Below are 16069 nucleotides of genomic sequence, written 5' to 3'. Positions count from 1 at the left end.
GCCTGTCCAGACTGTTGACGGGGTCGTTTTAGCGTCAGCACCGCCGCCTTGTTGCATGTCACTATCGTGATCCTCTCGCAAGTGACGCCCAGCAACGACCTACGCAATGTATACGCCATCGCTGCCAGTTGTCCACTATAAGGGGTCTGTTCTGACCTCGGACCGAGAGTGAAGAAAAACGACTCAGGCTCCGGGTCGTCTCCAACCGCAGCGGGTTTCTGGACGTCACCTCCAACACCCACTATGCCGTTTCTCGCCGAGCTGCTGACAGCCTTTGGGACTGCAGCAAAGCCACAAACCTTTCCGCAGTGACTCCGGCTATAATGGTTCGTATCGTGGAGACTACTATGTTGAGAGGTTATCAACCGGATGGAGGCTGAAATGATCTGTCAGCTCTCCTGCAGTAATCGCGTGGTCAAGTGTATTGATAACTCGAATTGATTAACCTTCAACTCATTAACTTCTCTACCAATTCCATACCTACCACAGAAAAAACACACATTGGCCCAAAAAACAATCCTAGCAAACCCCGGGCCCTAGAGCAATGAGAATTGAGACAGAAACCACTGACAAACGATCTGGTTTACTCAACATTGTATGACACATGGTGAGTAGGTAGAGTAGTCAGGACGTCAAATGCACCTGTGCCAATCTTCCCCAAGCGGCCCATAACAAGACGACCACTTGGCGTCTTAAGATCGTCCCAGTCACCGTCGAGCACAGCGTCCTTCAAGAAGGCCAGCGTCGTCTCAAAACTCATCTTGGTAAAGGGGCTGACGTTGCCGCGCAGGCCATTGCGGTTAAAGGGAGTGTAGTCGCCGTTACGTGACATGTAGTCAGCAATAAGGTTCAAGTGCCTGTTGTCGACGCTGATGCCATGACCTCTGAAGACGCCTGCTAGCTCCAAGACGATGTTGTTTCGGCACGCTTCGACACCGTACACGTCCAACACGGCGCCAATGTCATTCGTCATAATCTTGTTGGGGTTGATAAAGTCACCATACTTTTGCATGGCCTTAAGGTTGCATCCTGATGAGTAGATGGCTGGCACCTTGACCTCATCGCCTGTGCTGGGATCCGTGACCTTGTGATCCGCCGTAAACGTACACAAGCCGACACCAGGAATTTGCTGAATAACTGACTTCTTGACGGCGGCTTGCACGATGTTGAGCATCAACACCTTGGGAGTATTTGCTTCGAATTCGAGCGTGAACTCACACCACTCTCCCGCTTCGTCGTGGCCGAAGTTGGTGACACGAAGGTACCGTCTCTTGATCCGATCCGCTCTCCAGCCGCTGTCGCTTTCTGAGGAGTGGTCAGACCCCACTATCTCGTCGTCATCCAAATTCTGTTTGTCGGCCTCCGGCGCCAGACTGCCCTCGAAGCCTTCTTCATCGTCCGTCGACGTCTCACGCGCCATCAGTCGCTGGATCGCATCATCCTCATCGTCGTTGGGTCCGTATGACACAGCCTCTTCGCGGTTCGCCTTGTTTTTGGCATTCGTAGCGTCACCGTCGCCATCATCGTCATCGGCATCGTAATCGTCGTTAACAGCTCTCGCGTCACTGTTGCCGGTCGCCATCTCTACAACGCCCGCCTTGACACCGACATTTGGCGTCGCAGAAGTGGAGTAGCTGCGGTGTTTTTTGATCTCGCGGCCCATGATCTTCAAAAGGTGATCTAGGAATCGCTTCTCAATCGTGTCGAAAACATCGGATGTGTCAATAGCATACGCCTTGGTGTACTCATCCGCGGGGAAGAAGTTGAGTCGTACATCGTAGAACTTGGCCAGAGCACCGTTGCTGCCCTTGCCGACACGCTCATTGACGGTTGCTGTGTCGAGAACGTCAGCCAGGGGCAGGACGCTAATCGACTTTGCAAAGACTTCTCCCTTGGCAGCGGAAAGCTCCTCGTGAAGAGGAAGAGTCATGGCCGGGGTTGAAATGGAGCGACTCGCTGTCATGAGGATCTCGCGGAGACGAGGAATGCCGAGGGTGACATTCTTTGCCGAGTGACCAGCCAAATGGAAGGTATTGAGTGTCATCTGCGTTGAGGGCTCTCCCACACTCTGACCGGCAACAATACCGACACCTTCACCAGCCTCGACAAGTGATCGCATGTACTTGGCAGCGAAGACGAGCTCCGCCGACTTCTTGCTGACGGTGGGTGTGTTAACCAGGCCAGACGGGGCATGCGACTTGTCGCGAATGAGACCGTCCTCATTGTCCTTGATGTACTTGACCATTTGCTCGTAGTACTTCTCGGACGTAGCGAATGCTACTTTTGCAGGGTTGACCAAGGAAATAATGGGGTCCTTGCCTCCGGAGCTGTTGAGCTTGGCGTGCTTGACAGCGCTCTTCATGTGTTTGAGGATGTCGTCTTTGTTGCTAGCAATCTTTTCTTTGAAGTCCTTGCTAAAATTGAGCTGGGCGGTTTCGGAATTTACGTTGCGAAGAACGAAGCCAAAGTCGGTAAGGTATTTTTGCTTTGTCGGGTCCAGTCCGTCCTCGCCGTAGAGAAATTGCACTAGCGTACCATCTGCATCACGCACCGTCGAGTCGTATGCTACTGTCAATCCCTCCATACCCTTGATGATGCATCTTTGCAAGTAACCTGATCTAGAGGTCTTGACAGCAGTGTCGATAAGGCCTTCACGACCTGCCATATGATGAAAGTAGTACTCTTGAGGCCGGATACCAGTCAAGAATCGCTGGACAATGTAACCTCCAGCGCGAACATCCGTCTCGAAAGGCTTGAAGCAGGGCAGAGACTTTCCACTAACCATGAGGGGAACTCTCCTGCCTTCGAGAATTTGTTGTCCCAAGTTGCAGGAAATCAGGTTGGCGTTGACTTGGCTTCCCTTTGCACCAGAGGTTGTCATCGATTGCATTTGGTTTTTGGGGAACTGCTTGGCCAGACCGGCCGGGAGACAGGCTGACATGGCCATGCTGGATACGTTTCGGGAGCTCTGATTCACAAGTATATCGAGACCTTCTTGCTTGCTGTCGTCTCTCATGACCTCCTCCAAGCGAACGAGAAGCTCAGCGTCCGTGCTGTCGGGTGTCTTGTCCTCGAGTGAGACATACTTGGCTGCGACTTCAAGACCGATGTTCTTGGCTGCCTTCAAGGCGTCCTTTCGGGCAGCCTCGCCGTCCGGTGTGAGCAACAGGTCGTCCATACCGCAAGTAAAGGCCCGCATATTCAAGTATCTGGTGAGGAGTCGGCCCATGCCACTGAGCAGCTTGCCTGCGACACTAGGTCCATATATTTCGTGGATAGAGTGGATGAGACCTCCCGAGCTGGGCCCCAGATGGGCCTTGTCCAGAATGCCCGTCAGGAACTGACCGTCCTGGAAGAGAACGTCGCCCTCTTCCATATGGCTCTTGCCCCATTGTTCACCCTTGACTTGGCATTTGCCACTCATCCAAAGGCCTTCTCCATTGGGTGGTTTGATGTTCTTGAGGATTGTGCTGATGACCTGTTTGCCTGTCCATTTGGGTCTGGGCTTGATAATTGCTGGTGGAAGAACTTCGATCCTTTCGCCAAAGATGTGGCCACTCTCCGGGCGGAGAGCCGAGTAGATGAGCTGATGGTAGGAGTCGCGATCAAAGTAGGTATCTTTGTTACAGAGCGCAACGGAGACTGAAAGATGGTCCTGAATCAAACCACGAAGGGGCTTGCCGGCCGTGCCTGACAGATATTGATGATCCGTATCGGCAATCTGAAGGGCCTCTGCTCTTGCGACTTCGTTTTGTGGGAAATGCATGTTCATCTCATCACCGTCGAAATCGGCGTTATATGTGTTGCAGTTGGCGTAGTGCATGCGGATAGTCTTCTCTCCGGGCAGCACACGAACTCGATGACCCATGATAGACGGCTTGTGTAGCGTCGGCTGACGGTTCATCAAGACAACATCGCCGTTTGTCAGGTGTCGGTATACCTTTTTGCTCTTCATGCCGCTCATCTGGTAATTGGTTGGCGCGAGAAGTTGGTTGGCGAGTGACACACGGTCGTCGACAGACTTGGATCGAAGGTTGATAATTTGTCCATTCTCGTACTCGATTGCAGCTGCTCCGGGCCACTTGTCGACCCCGTTAACAACGGCTTGCTGCATATCTCTGAAGTTGTGACTTGTGACCGGTTCGGGATAGGTGAGTTTGCGTGCAAAAACAGGGGGCACGCCGATCTCATTGGTTTCGATGTTGGGGTCGGGGGAAATCACGCTTCGGGCTGCGAAGTTGACACGCTTTCCCATCATGTTCTTTCGGAAGAGACCCTCCTTCTTTTCCAGCTTCTGCTTAATGCCGTCCTCGTTTCTCTTGGCCGCTGCGCCTTGGACAGGGTTCTTGCTCTTGTCGATCAGCGAGTTGACAGATTCTTGCAACTCTGTCCATACTTGATGTAAGTCGGTGATATTTCTCGGTCTTCCATACTGGTCCGTAGCTCCAACGCTCTGGTGTATTCTCGCAATGTTGCTGCAGTTCCGCATAATCATCTTGTACAGCGAGTTCTGCTGGGCCTCGGAGATTTGAGAGTCGCCGGTTCGGGCTTCGGGCCGAAACTTGTTCGGCGGGACAAGAATGGTCCGAATAAAGAACATGTCTGCCGATACCTTGGCGGCTTTCTTGGTGATCGGTTTCGAGTTGTACACCAGTGACATCATGTCTTGCTCTTTCTCGAATAGCTCCCGTAGGCGTGCGCGAACCTCCATTGCACTGATGTAGCGCTGCTGACCGGGAGCGATCGCAACAGCGTCGGCTTGTGCACTCTCTTCCTTATCCGCTGAATCCTGCTCGTCACCGCTGGCATCGCGCATTTCAACGTCGGTTTCATTGGCTGAAGTCGTATCCACGTCGGTGACGCCGTCGTCGGCACCGGCGGCGGCGCGTTTTGGATTAGATTTACGGGCGCAAGCTGTTGTTGCCATGGAGTCTTTGACATGCAGATTTCTCTGGGCCATCTGAGCAAGATCCCTCTCGCTGAGGGCCTTTTCGAAGATCTTAACGAAGCGATCCTTGCGGTAGGCAGGCGATATGCCACCACAGTTGTCGCACCGCCTCGGCTTGGTGATTTGCGTCAAGAAGTCCTTGATGAGCTCTCTGCGCATCTCGATGGCGCCTTCGTGCTTGCCCTTCCTGACTTCGCCGAGGCTGAGCTTGTGTGACTTCAGAGCCTGGCGGACGTAGGCTTCCCTCGCGCCAATGACGTTGTCCACGGAGAGAGTACCTTCTTCTTCGGCCTCGCTCTCATAGTCGGTAGGCACACCGGGCAGGGCGAGACCCTTTAGTTCTTCGCCAATGGCATCAACCAGGTGAGCCTCGTGAAGAAGACCATATTGCAGGAGTCGAAGTTTGCACGAGTAGCGATTTATTTCGCGGTGGCGCATGCGAAACCCTTTACAGTAAACACATTGTGATCGGAGAAGGCGAAGGACCTGGTCGAGAAAGACGGGGTGGTAGACAGGAACAGGGAGCTCGATGTGGCCGGCGTGGCCAGGGCATGAAGACTGATTCAGATTACAGGTGGCGCAACTGTGAAGAGAAGATGTAAGTCAATTGAGGTAAGGAAAAAGGGAATGGCGGTCATCATACAGACTATCCCCCCATGATCCAAGAGCCGGGTCGTAGAGGCCACCGGGGACGGGGTTAAGGAGATTGTCGAAGGTACTGTCGTTCTCGATGCGCTTGACGGAGATAGCCTTGATTTCTTCTTCGGTAAGGAATGCGAACTCGACCGTCTCGACAGATGAAGAGATGGGTTGAGAGATGTTCATGGTGTCGGCGAGGCCAAGAGAGACGGCCCGACACCAATCTGAGTTGAGGCAGGAATCGAGGAGGAACGGAAGAAATTTAGTCAAATCTTCAAAAAGCGTAGGTGCAGTAAAGAAGCAGCCGGTCGCAAAATCCGTAGGCAATTCCTTCTCCTCAAACTTTTGACCCCAGAAAAATGGGGTAGTCCGGATTAATGTTTAAACGACGCCGTCCAACGGTCCCACTACACATGTGACACTGCTGCCTAACGGCGACCATGTCTATCGTCAATTAAAAACCTAAGTCTAGATGATGTGTACCCGCCTCAAGGTTCAAACAATGGTACCGCTCTTAGCGTGACCTTGGACAATACTGAGGTAAGAATAGAGTGCAGGAGGGAATGAGTTCGCGTTATCAATCGTCATTTGCTGATATGCCTTGCAGCACGATGTTGCTCCACGACATGCCAGTTGAAATTTTGAACTCCATAGTAGAGAAGTTCGACTCGGCATACACACTCAATGCGCTCACACGAACGAGTCGCCAGTTCCACGCCCTTTTCAATCCCGAACTTTACCGGCATAACACAAAATTTCAGCGCAGCTCGGCATTGCTGTGGGCTGCAGAGCGAGGTTCAGAAGCTACTTATAAAAATTCATTGAAGGCTGAAGCCGCTTTAGGAGTGGCGGTTGATGGCGGACAAACACCTCTGCACCTTGCGGCAAAAAACGGGCACAGCCTCATTGTAGAGCTGATATTACAAGAGCATGGAGTCGACCCGAACGCGAACGACATTTGTGGGTGGACGTCGCTATCATGGGCAGCCGAGAATGGACATACCAAGGTTGTTCAGCTTTTACTTGTAAAGGACGGTGTCATTCCTGATGCTAAGGACGACGACGGACGAACGCCACTATCACGGGCAGCGGAGAACGGACACAGCACGATCGTTGACCTGTTACTCACAGAAGAAGAGGTCGATCCTGATTCCAAGGATAAAGAAGGGCGAACGCCGCTGTCTTGGGCAGCAGAGCATGGCCACGCCCCTGTCCTGGAGTTACTTCTCTCAAGGGACAGAGTCAAACCCGATGCCGAAGATATCCGCGGTTGTACACCGCTATCTTGGGCAGCAAAATACGGCCAGACTCTGGTCATGGAGATGCTGCTTGCTGATGAGAAGGTTAATCCGAACTCATCTGATAATGCGGGGCGAACTGCTCTGTCGTGGGCAGCAGGCAGTGGGAATCTTGAGGCAGTGAAGCTGCTACTCGCAGACAACCGAACTAATCCTAACTCTGGCGATAATCGCGGACGGTCGCCCTTGTCTTGGGCCGCAGCTAACGGGTTTGTTCTCATCGTCGGCTCATTCCTCAGGGATGATAGGGTCGTTGTAGATTCGAAAGATGATCGTCAGCGGACGCCACTGAATTGGGCAGAGAGGAGGAGGCATCCGGCAGTTGTTGACCTTCTTGGGAAGAGTGATTAGGCATTGTATGTGTATTCGGGATATATGATGCCGGTGACCAGGATCGATTTGGGTTTTCTGCACGAAGCAATTGTTTGGGAAGGAAAGCTCAAGCTGCCTCCCACAACATGTCAAGGCGTGGAAGATGCAGTGAGGGTGGAACTGATGCCTAATGAGCATAGTTAGTTATTTATCGGCGCCCCGCAGCCGGATAGCCGCTTTTGAGAGTAAAGATAGGAGATTGATCATCGAAAGCGGCGTCAAATCCTGGCATCACACGCATCAGGGGGGAACCCCACCAACCGTAGTCAGCTATCACCAGCACGTGACTAATTCCATTTTTGCTCTTGACTATATTTTTCCCCGACCTCACACAAAGCACCACGCCACTTCGTACTTTGAGCTTATTGTCAGAGAACTTTCTCCTCACAAGGTATCCACTGTTAGTAGCTGTTAAGATCATAGAGGGCTCCGGCCCACCGCACTATCATTTCTCACCATCAGCCCACGCGAGCTGAATTTCACCATCATGGCCGTCTCTCTAGACGCAGGGCCATCGATTACCGTTCACGGGGACGCCAGTACATCTCGACGGTCTGGACGTGTCCGGAAACCGACCGCAAAGGTCAGAGTGGTTGAGCAAGTCAGCTACCAAGACAATGCGGAGCTTAAAGACGAGATCAACAAGCTCTCAAACCTCGTCCAGGATCTCCTACGACGGGACGCCGAAAGGGCACAGTTCCTGAAAGACTGTTTGATGAAGATCGAATCCTTGGAGAAAGAGCTTCAGGAAGAGAAGCAGCGTTCAGACCGGCACCAACGCGGTCTAGCAAGGTCCATGCATGCTGCTAGCACAGGACCCAGCGAATCCGCCCTGAGTTTCCAAGGGCATCCCTTACACACAGCCCAGAACCAGCCGCCCCAAGTTCGGTCCTACGCGATGGTGGCGAGCCAGCCGCTTACCAGAAAACTGCATGAACCAACGCCAGCAAAACAAGCCGCAAACCGGGCGGCTTCAAAAGACCTTCGCATCTTCGCACGTCTGCCACCTGAAAGCCCGCTCCGCAACGAGAGAGCCTACGACATCTACGCGTTCGTTCGTGAAAAGCTAAGTCCCCAAGCCCGAGAAGCCCTCAAGGGGATCGACCATGTCAAGACAGGATTAGCACTCCTACCATCGTCAGCAGATGGGGCAAAAGTCCTGCTAGAGAACAGAGAACAGATTGCTGCCCTTCTCCAGGCACAGGCGGTCGAGCAGCGCGACACCTGGATCCGGGCCTATATCGCAAACGTCCCTTACACCAGACACTGCCTGCTCACCAACACTGAGCTGGAAATCACGACCGAGGAGCTCCTTGAAGAGATCCAGGCCACGACGAAACTCAAGCCCGAAAAAGCATACTTTTCCAGAAAAGACGAAGCCGAAAGGCTAGGCACGGTGACAGCCTGGTTCAAGGCGGAAGCCGTAAGGCAACTACCAAGGCGCCTCCGTTTGATGGGGGCCAGCGTTTTCGTCAACCTGCAGTTTCCGAAGGAGAAGAGGTCTCCCCAATGCCACCGCTGCGGCGGCTTTCACAACGAACGAACGTGTACCAGAAGGAAGAGATGCCTCAAGTGCAGCTCTCCTTCCCACACGACCGAACAACACCGGGCACCTTGCGGCGGCACTGAGGGTTACGATGGCTGTGACTGCCCCTTTAAGTGTCCGTCGTGTAACGGGCCCCATGCCGCCTTTGACGTGACTTGCCCTATCAGACCAAAAGTGGTGAGGGGCGTAGTCCAGAGGAGGAACAAGGCACAGCTACGGGCCATCCGAGCCGAGGGAGAGAGATCATGGAGATTTGCGACCCAGCAGTCGCATCAACAATCCCGAGAAAGAGGAGAAGAGATGGACTGCAACCAAGCTAATGAGGGACATCAGGAGAATGCGGCCCTCTAAAGTCCTGCAGATCATGCAGGCGAACGTGGCCAGACGACCACTCGCACACGAAACGGCACTGAATCTAGCCTACGCGGCCCATGTCGACATACTGCTACTACAAGAGCCCGCTATCCGCTCGGAAGAGAGAAGGCTCACAAGATGCCACCCGGGTTTCGAGATTTTCACCCCAGTGGACAACTGGGTTGAAGACAGACCCAGGGTGCTCACCTACCTCCGCAGAGGAACGGGACTACGGGGCGTACAAACACGCCCGCTGCCCAGCCCATCCACAGACCTGCTCTTCCTACAACTCCTGGCGGGAAAGCGGAAAGTTCTCACAGTCATCAACGTGTACAACGCCCCTTGTGGCTCGCTGCGACCAGGCCAAGCGATTAGGGATATCATAACAGCCTGGCAACCCGGACACCAGGAACGTGTGTTGGTCGCGGGGGATTTCAACCTCCATCATTGGACCTGGCAACCCGAGGCGACCAGCTCCTCGGACGCTGATGACCTGGTGGAATGGACAGAAACCGTTGGCCTTGTCCTCCTGTCGCCGATAGGTGAAGCCACACATAAGGACGGCAACACGTTAGACCTATGCTGGGCGTCCGGCAGCCTCCACGGGGCATCCACCAGCATAGAAACGTCCCTACACACAACGTCAGACCACGAAAGCCTGCTGACCCGGGTCCCCTTGGCCCTAACCGATCCGGTCGACCCAACCCCGGGGAGGTTCCGGCTTGACACGATGGACGAGAAGCTCTTCCTCGACATCCTTCAGCGAAATATACATCCCATGCGCCATACTGCAAGCAACGCAAGAGACCCACAGGCTCTGGACATGCTAGCACAGCAGCTCACAGATTGCCTTGTAGAAGCGCTTACGGCTTCTACAAGGCGTGCGCTTGGCAGAGGACCTGGGAGACCATACTGGGACGAGAACTGCAGGCGAAAACACCGAGCCTACACGACCAAGAGAGCAACTGTGGCAAGACTCTGCGCCTTGGGAATAGATTGTCAATGGGAGCGAAACGAGGAGGACGCTCTGAAACAGGACTTTCTCCATCAGCTGCGGCGCTCTAAGGACACGTACTGGAGAGGAAAGATCGCCGCAGCCTCCACTGGCAAAGACGTGTTTGAAATGGTCGGGTGGCAGAAGGCTAAGGGATCCTTCCAGACCCCTCCACTCCGGGATGGGAGCAATCCAACCGCGCTCATCTCACAGCCGAAGGAGAAGCGGGATCTGTTCGCCCGCGTCCTCCTCAGAAATGCTGCTATCTCCACGGACATACCAGCAGAGAGCCCAGGACCTCGCCTGGAAGCCAATCTTCCTTTCCCGCATGTTACAAAAGACGAGGTACAAACGTCAATCTTCTCTGCGAGAAGCACCACCCCCGGGTCCGACGGAATCACAACGGCCGTCCTCAAGACAGCGTGGCCCGTTATCGAGGATATCGTCTTCCGGCTCTACAGCGGATGCGTATGCGAGGGCTGGCATCCCACCTGTTTCAAAGAAGCTATCCTAGTCATCCTGCCTAAGCCGGGCAAGAGAGACAGGGCGCTCCCGCGCTCGTATAGACCAATCGCGCTGTTGTCTGTGCTCGGAAAAGGCTTGGAGAGACTTGTCGCAAGAAGGCTTGCCTGGATCACAGTCAAGTTCCGGGTACTGCACGACCAACAGTTCGGGGCCCTCCCCCTCCGCTCGTGTAGCGACCTCATCGCCGCGGCCATCCACGATATCGAGTGTGCCTGGCAAAGAGGTCTTGTCACCTCTATGCTTACGCTCGACATCAGAGGGGCCTTCGACGCTGTGCTGCCAGGGAGGCTGATCCGACGCCTCCGATGCCAAGGATGGCCGGAGAACCTCGTGCGGTGGGTCTCGAGTTTCGTCCTCGGGAGAAGAGCAAGAATAAGACTAGACGGAGAGATGGGGGACGTCTTCGACCTTGAGTGTGGGCTACCACAGGGCTCGCCCGTGTCCCCCATCCTCTTCATGCTTTACATCGAACCCTTATTCAAGCTGGGCACTGTTCATCCAGGCAGGAAGCGGTCTCGATTTGGCTACGCCGACGACATTGCCATCATGGCAAGCTCAACCTCACTAGAGGACAATTGTGCTCTGCTAGCGAAAGAATGGGAAGAAGCCCAAGAATGGGGGGCGTTAGAGGGCATCACTTTCGACACCGATAAATCCGAGCTCATCCACTTCACCAAGAGACCAAAAAATACAAACCCGCCAATAACCGTCAGACTGTTGGACGGGAGACAGCACACAGTTCAGGCCGTCAATCAAGGGGCCTCACTACGGTGGCTTGGGGTCCACTTCGACCGGAGACTCACTTTCAAGAACCATGTGAAAGGCCACTGCGCCAAAGCATGCCAAGTGGTCAACGGACTACGGGGACTAGGGAACACCGCCTGGGGCGCGCCGGCACACCTGCTGCGCCGTGCTATTGCCTCCTGCGTATTGCCCATTCAGTACTATGCATCAGAGGCATGGTGGCCGGGCAGGAATCGGATCAAGAATGGGCACATCGCCTCGAACGGGGTCAACGGCCTACTCAACCAACTTGATATTACGCAGGCCAAGGCTATTCGAGCTGCACTTCCTGTGTATAGAACGACGCCTGTACTGATCCTACAGCGTGAAGCTGCCCTGCCCCCAGCAGAGGTGATGCTAGATGCGAAGCTCCATAAAGCCTCTGTAAGGATCCATCGCCTTGACGATCGACACCCCCTCCGAACGAGGCTCGGAGACAGGCCCGGACCGGACTCAAGACTGCGGCGAATGGCAAGCCTTATCGAGAGAAATGCCGAATACATCGACCCGCTAGAGCTACCGCCTTGGGAGCGCTCAGCCGACTGGCACACAGCCCTGAGCATGGTCGGCTATGAACCAAGGAAGACCAAGGATGAACTGGCCACCGCCTTTACAGGTAGACTGGGAACATTCTCAAAGCGGGACATTGTTGTCTATACTGACGGTTCCCTAATGGTGGACGGTAGCAGAACCGCCGCCGGAGCAGGCTGGGTTGGGTACCAGGCCACACGGCAGATCTTCCGAGGATCAGAGCCGCTCGGCCACCAGACGGAGGTCTTTGACGCAGAAGCGCAAGCCGCTTTCCGGGGCCTACTGGAAGCCATGAGGTCTCCCACGGCGCGGATGGCAGACAATGTTCACATCTGCCTCGATAACCTCGCAGTCGCAGCCAGACTCGTCACCCGGAGCCCAGGAAGCAGCCAGGCTAGGTTTAGGGCCTTTAGTGAGCTCTCCGCCTCTTGGGCACAGAGAGGACGGACAAGCTGGACGATGCCTGGCAGGGTATACATTTGGTGGTGCCCTGGACACACGGGAATAGCTGGAAACGAGGAAGCAGACGCTCTTGCCAAGGAGGCCTGCAGACAAACCCCAGAATCACAGCCACAGCCTACATTGGCGCACCTGAAGCGGGAGTCCAGAGCAGCCGATCTGCAGGCTTTCGCTAGGAGATGGCCGTCAATCTGCCCTCGGCAGTATGCCGACCTTGGGATAAGTCCTCATCCCAAGCCCCCCGAACTTCGCCTTCCTCGGCATCTGCTAGGAAGGCTATATGCGGCAAGATCGCATCATGGAGACTTTGCAGCGTACCACGAGAGATTTGCCCACCAAGACGCACTACTTCACTGCAGTTGCGGAAGACGCAAAACCCCAGTACACTTCTACTTCTGCAAGCGTGGCCGTAAGGCCACCCCGCGGCATCTCCGCCGACGTATGGCGAAGGCAAGCATAGATTTTCTGCTAGGTACTACGCAGGGAGCTTCTCTTCTGTGCGAATGGATGGAGGCGACCAATTTCTTTTCCGAAATCTGCCCGAGTCATTGACCAGGAACGTTAGGTGAAGACGGCAGCCTGTAAAATAGTTTAGATTAGGATAGACCATGTCGGTACCGCCCGGCACGTCCCTTTTACTCTGGACGTTAAATACATCATCATCATCATCATCATCATCACAAAGCACCACCGTCATCGAGATCAGAACATACGAAAGACCTGACCCTACCAACAGATATCATGAAGTTGACTTCTATTAGAGCTAGAGGCAGGCGCAGCGGTCCCTCGCTCATAGTATCCACAACTCCAGCAACTGTTCTTCGTCATATCTCAAATCAAGAAAACGCCCCCCAACGTGCAAAGAGGCTGGCCAGCAAGCGTAAATCGCTCTTGGAGCGCCAAATCCCACTGGAAATCATGGAGCAGATCTTCGTCCTCAGCGAGAATCTCAACCTTCCACATTGCAGCCCCCTCCTCGGTCGCCTCCTTTCAGGCCGCTCCACTCTTGTAAGGCTGTTTATTGCTGCCTTCCAACCTACCTGGGATTGCTGCTTTGGAGTCAACAGACAAGAGATCAAAACTGTTCATAATAAGAGGGCCGATATGCAAGCTGACACAACGACTCCTTGGTGCTTCGATTTTGTCTCTGAGTCATATTTTGGGGACCCAAAGTTTCAGGTCTGGCTTCCCTCTCGCCCTAGTGAGATAACCGATGGATGAAAGCTGCTTACTCTCTTGAAGTCAGGGATTTTGGCGTGCCAATGGCTGAGTATGGACATCATTCTCGAAGCGCAGCGGGTTTGGGCCGGACGTTTTGCTTGCGACCGATGGTTTTCACACACTCATGTCAGCTTAGAGGATGAGGACGCCAAGCACTGTTACCATTCTACACATAATCGGAGTGGTGGTTTTGGCCATTTTGAATCAACCGGCTGCTTCGAATATGATTGGGTTCAATATGGCACCAATGGCGTCAAACCTTCTCTCAACTTTTACGTCGATGTGCATCCCCACGCCACCATTCCTGACGAGCTAGTCATGGGGCCATGGACGACCCAGCAACAGATGATATTATTCTGGCTTCGCAGAGGGAGCGCAAGAATTCAACCCAACTCGCAGACATGGGAGGTGGGTAGACCGGAATAAGATTGACCACCTGCACCTAGACAAGCCAGCTGATTCTCAAACAGATTTTGCTGAAGGGCATTCAAAACGCAGTCACTGACCGCAGCCCGAATCACCAGGATGGACGCCTCATACAGATGCTTTTGCTTCAGGAAGACTTCTTTCCGACTCAAATTCTCGACAAAGACCATTACATCTGGCCATTGGAGGTCTTGGACAAAGAGAAAACAAAGGTGAAGAGGATAATAGAGGAGCGGCAACGCAGCGGAGTCGCCTACCTGCCCGAGCTTGATGAGCTGAACAAGCGCATGGTTCACTACCGCCGTCGTGCACTCGACTTCTTGACTTGGCAGCAGATGGTTTCCATAGGAAATACATAGATTCAAATACTGTTCATCGCCCATTTTCAGTATGATATCATTTAACATAGCTTCGTGCAGTCAAAAAGATCAAACTTCCACTCAACGGTGTCACTTGAGAGATGAAAGCACCTCTGGTCACTGACACGAATGCAAGCTTGGGACTGGAATGTAACGAGCGGGTCAGGACAACCGATTGCGCCACAGAGCAAAAGATTCGGTCACAAGAAGCTTGTCTTACATCTCCTGTTCTGCACTGTGGAGTCAGGGCGCACAGCGAACAATCGTGCCGATTGTAGCATAGGAGCACTAATTGGTCACTATGCAAGACGTAAAAATAACAAAATTGCAGAGAGATCAACGGTCGCTAATGCGGTATTGAGCTAGCCTCGGACTCTTGTCCCTCTCAAATATCTAGCCTGAGCAAAAAACGATGGTTTGCAATGGACGGACAACATGTTATTCGGTTGCTATGGTGTACGGAAAGCGCAAGACCAACAGCACTGCCCTATCATGTCAATCAGGCTAGGTCAAATGAGGCACTCTTGATACGCTATTGACCGTTGGACCAATAGACTCCTAGCGAGAAGATTATCTCGTGCTTTGATCTGCGGCTTGCAATTGCATGCGATGAGACTTACCTCATCAAAGCCCGAAGCGGTTGCGTCTTCGTTCATTAACCTGTGGTAAAGTGGGAACAGTCGCGTCTGTTTACATCCCCATTACCAACGGGGCTAGCGTGTGCCTAGATAGGGCTTAGTATGGAGCTTGCGTTATCTTTCAACTTGGCTCAATGGGGCAGCTGGTTGTAATTGCTTATTGCGTTCAGCTTTCACGGCAGACGTCATCTGAAGTCGCAGGAGAGGTGCCATACCCCTAGCATTCAAAAAGGGATCAAGCATGGGACTACTCATCTGGATCGGGTACAAGAAAAGAAGTGACTTATGTAGAGTGGGAGAGGATGCATTGATTGCTTTGATTTGTCGTCTGCCGGGCGGGCGGCCAAAGTTCAGGCTAGCTGGAACAGCATCTGATTCGAGGATCCATCTCTAAGCGCGGCCCATTTTATTGAAGAGAGGGAGACGTATCACATCGGACCTGTCAATCCACTTACCGGGGGCCAAGGAGAGTGGTATGCATCCGTCTACAGTCACGAGGGATGCGACGGAGAGCACACGAAAGAACATGCTGAGCGCTAGGGCAATTCAGCTGCCAACCTATGCAGTTGGAAAGGGTCGGGGCAGCGGGGCTCTATAAGGGTCGATGAGGTTTATTTGGCATGATGCGCACTCTTCCCGGTCAACACTCATATCGACAGAATAATACCGATGATAAGGAAACGTCACAGGCCAAGCCCAAGTAGCTGGATTGGCCTCCAGTCTGTGCTGCACAACCGCAGCAAGTGAAACAATGAAGGTCCTGTAGAAATGAAAATGATATGTATTGCTTGCACTCGGGTGCTTTCATGACCGTAGAGACTGTCTTACAACAGACGCAAAGCATCAATCAGGAGCACAATAAGCATGGATGGTTCAGCAGTAGTTATCGGTAAGGACTGGCTTGGTTTATTGTTGACAAACACCCCCTCCTTTAATAAACCACAGTTTTGGAGATGGATACTCCAGAGAATGGAAA

General features: G+C 53.4%; 3 protein-coding genes across 3 annotated transcripts; 2 read left to right on the top strand and 1 right to left on the bottom strand.

The window, feature by feature from the left end:
• Positions 1 to 234: 234 nt before the first annotated feature.
• Positions 235 to 5893, bottom strand: CDEST_15369 (Putative RNA polymerase, alpha subunit, RNA polymerase Rpb1, domain 3, RNA polymerase Rpb1, domain 1). Its single transcript, XM_062931525.1, has 2 exons — positions 5592 to 5893; positions 235 to 5531 (listed from the first exon to the last, which is right to left on the bottom strand). Exons 1-2 carry the CDS (start codon positions 5771 to 5773, stop codon positions 584 to 586), a joined length of 5130 nt encoding a protein of 1709 aa, XP_062787576.1. The 5' UTR covers positions 5774 to 5893; the 3' UTR covers positions 235 to 583.
• Positions 5894 to 6048: 155 nt separating this feature from the next.
• CDEST_15368 (Putative F-box domain, ankyrin repeat-containing domain superfamily) lies at positions 6049 to 7533 on the top strand. Its single transcript, XM_062931524.1, has 2 exons — positions 6049 to 6127; positions 6195 to 7533. Exon 2 carries the CDS (start codon positions 6199 to 6201, stop codon positions 7234 to 7236), a length of 1038 nt encoding a protein of 345 aa, XP_062787575.1. The 5' UTR covers positions 6049 to 6127; positions 6195 to 6198; the 3' UTR covers positions 7237 to 7533.
• Positions 7534 to 13190: 5657 nt separating this feature from the next.
• Positions 13191 to 14455, top strand: CDEST_15367 (uncharacterized protein; the record flags this gene model as incomplete). Its single annotated transcript, XM_062931523.1, has 3 exons — positions 13191 to 13628; positions 13692 to 14078; positions 14141 to 14455. The coding sequence occupies 3 exons, from the start codon at positions 13191 to 13193 to the stop codon at positions 14453 to 14455; spliced, it is 1140 nt and encodes a 379-aa protein (XP_062787574.1).
• Between the last annotated feature and the right edge of the window lie 1614 nt (positions 14456 to 16069).

Source organism: Colletotrichum destructivum, chromosome 11 (assembly GCF_034447905.1).
Source record: "Colletotrichum destructivum chromosome 11, complete sequence".
Lineage (NCBI taxonomy): Eukaryota > Fungi > Ascomycota > Sordariomycetes > Glomerellales > Glomerellaceae > Colletotrichum > Colletotrichum destructivum.
The sequence above is the reverse complement of the archived record's forward strand: the minus strand, read 5'-3'. Positions and strand labels throughout refer to the sequence as shown.

What these genes read in the sequence shown, in the direction of transcription:
- CDEST_15369 (XM_062931525.1), bottom strand. Translation starts at nt 5,773, where the DNA reads ATGAACATCTCTCAACCCATCTCTTCATCTGTCGAGACGGTCGAGTTC. An exon ending in GGATCATGGGGGGATAGTCT is followed by an intron (nt 5,532 to 5,591) that starts GTATGATGACCG and finishes TTCTCTTCACAG; the next exon opens with TTGCGCCACCTGTAATCTGA.
- CDEST_15368 (XM_062931524.1), top strand. Translation starts at nt 6,199, where the DNA reads ATGTTGCTCCACGACATGCCAGTTGAAATTTTGAACTCCATAGTAGAG.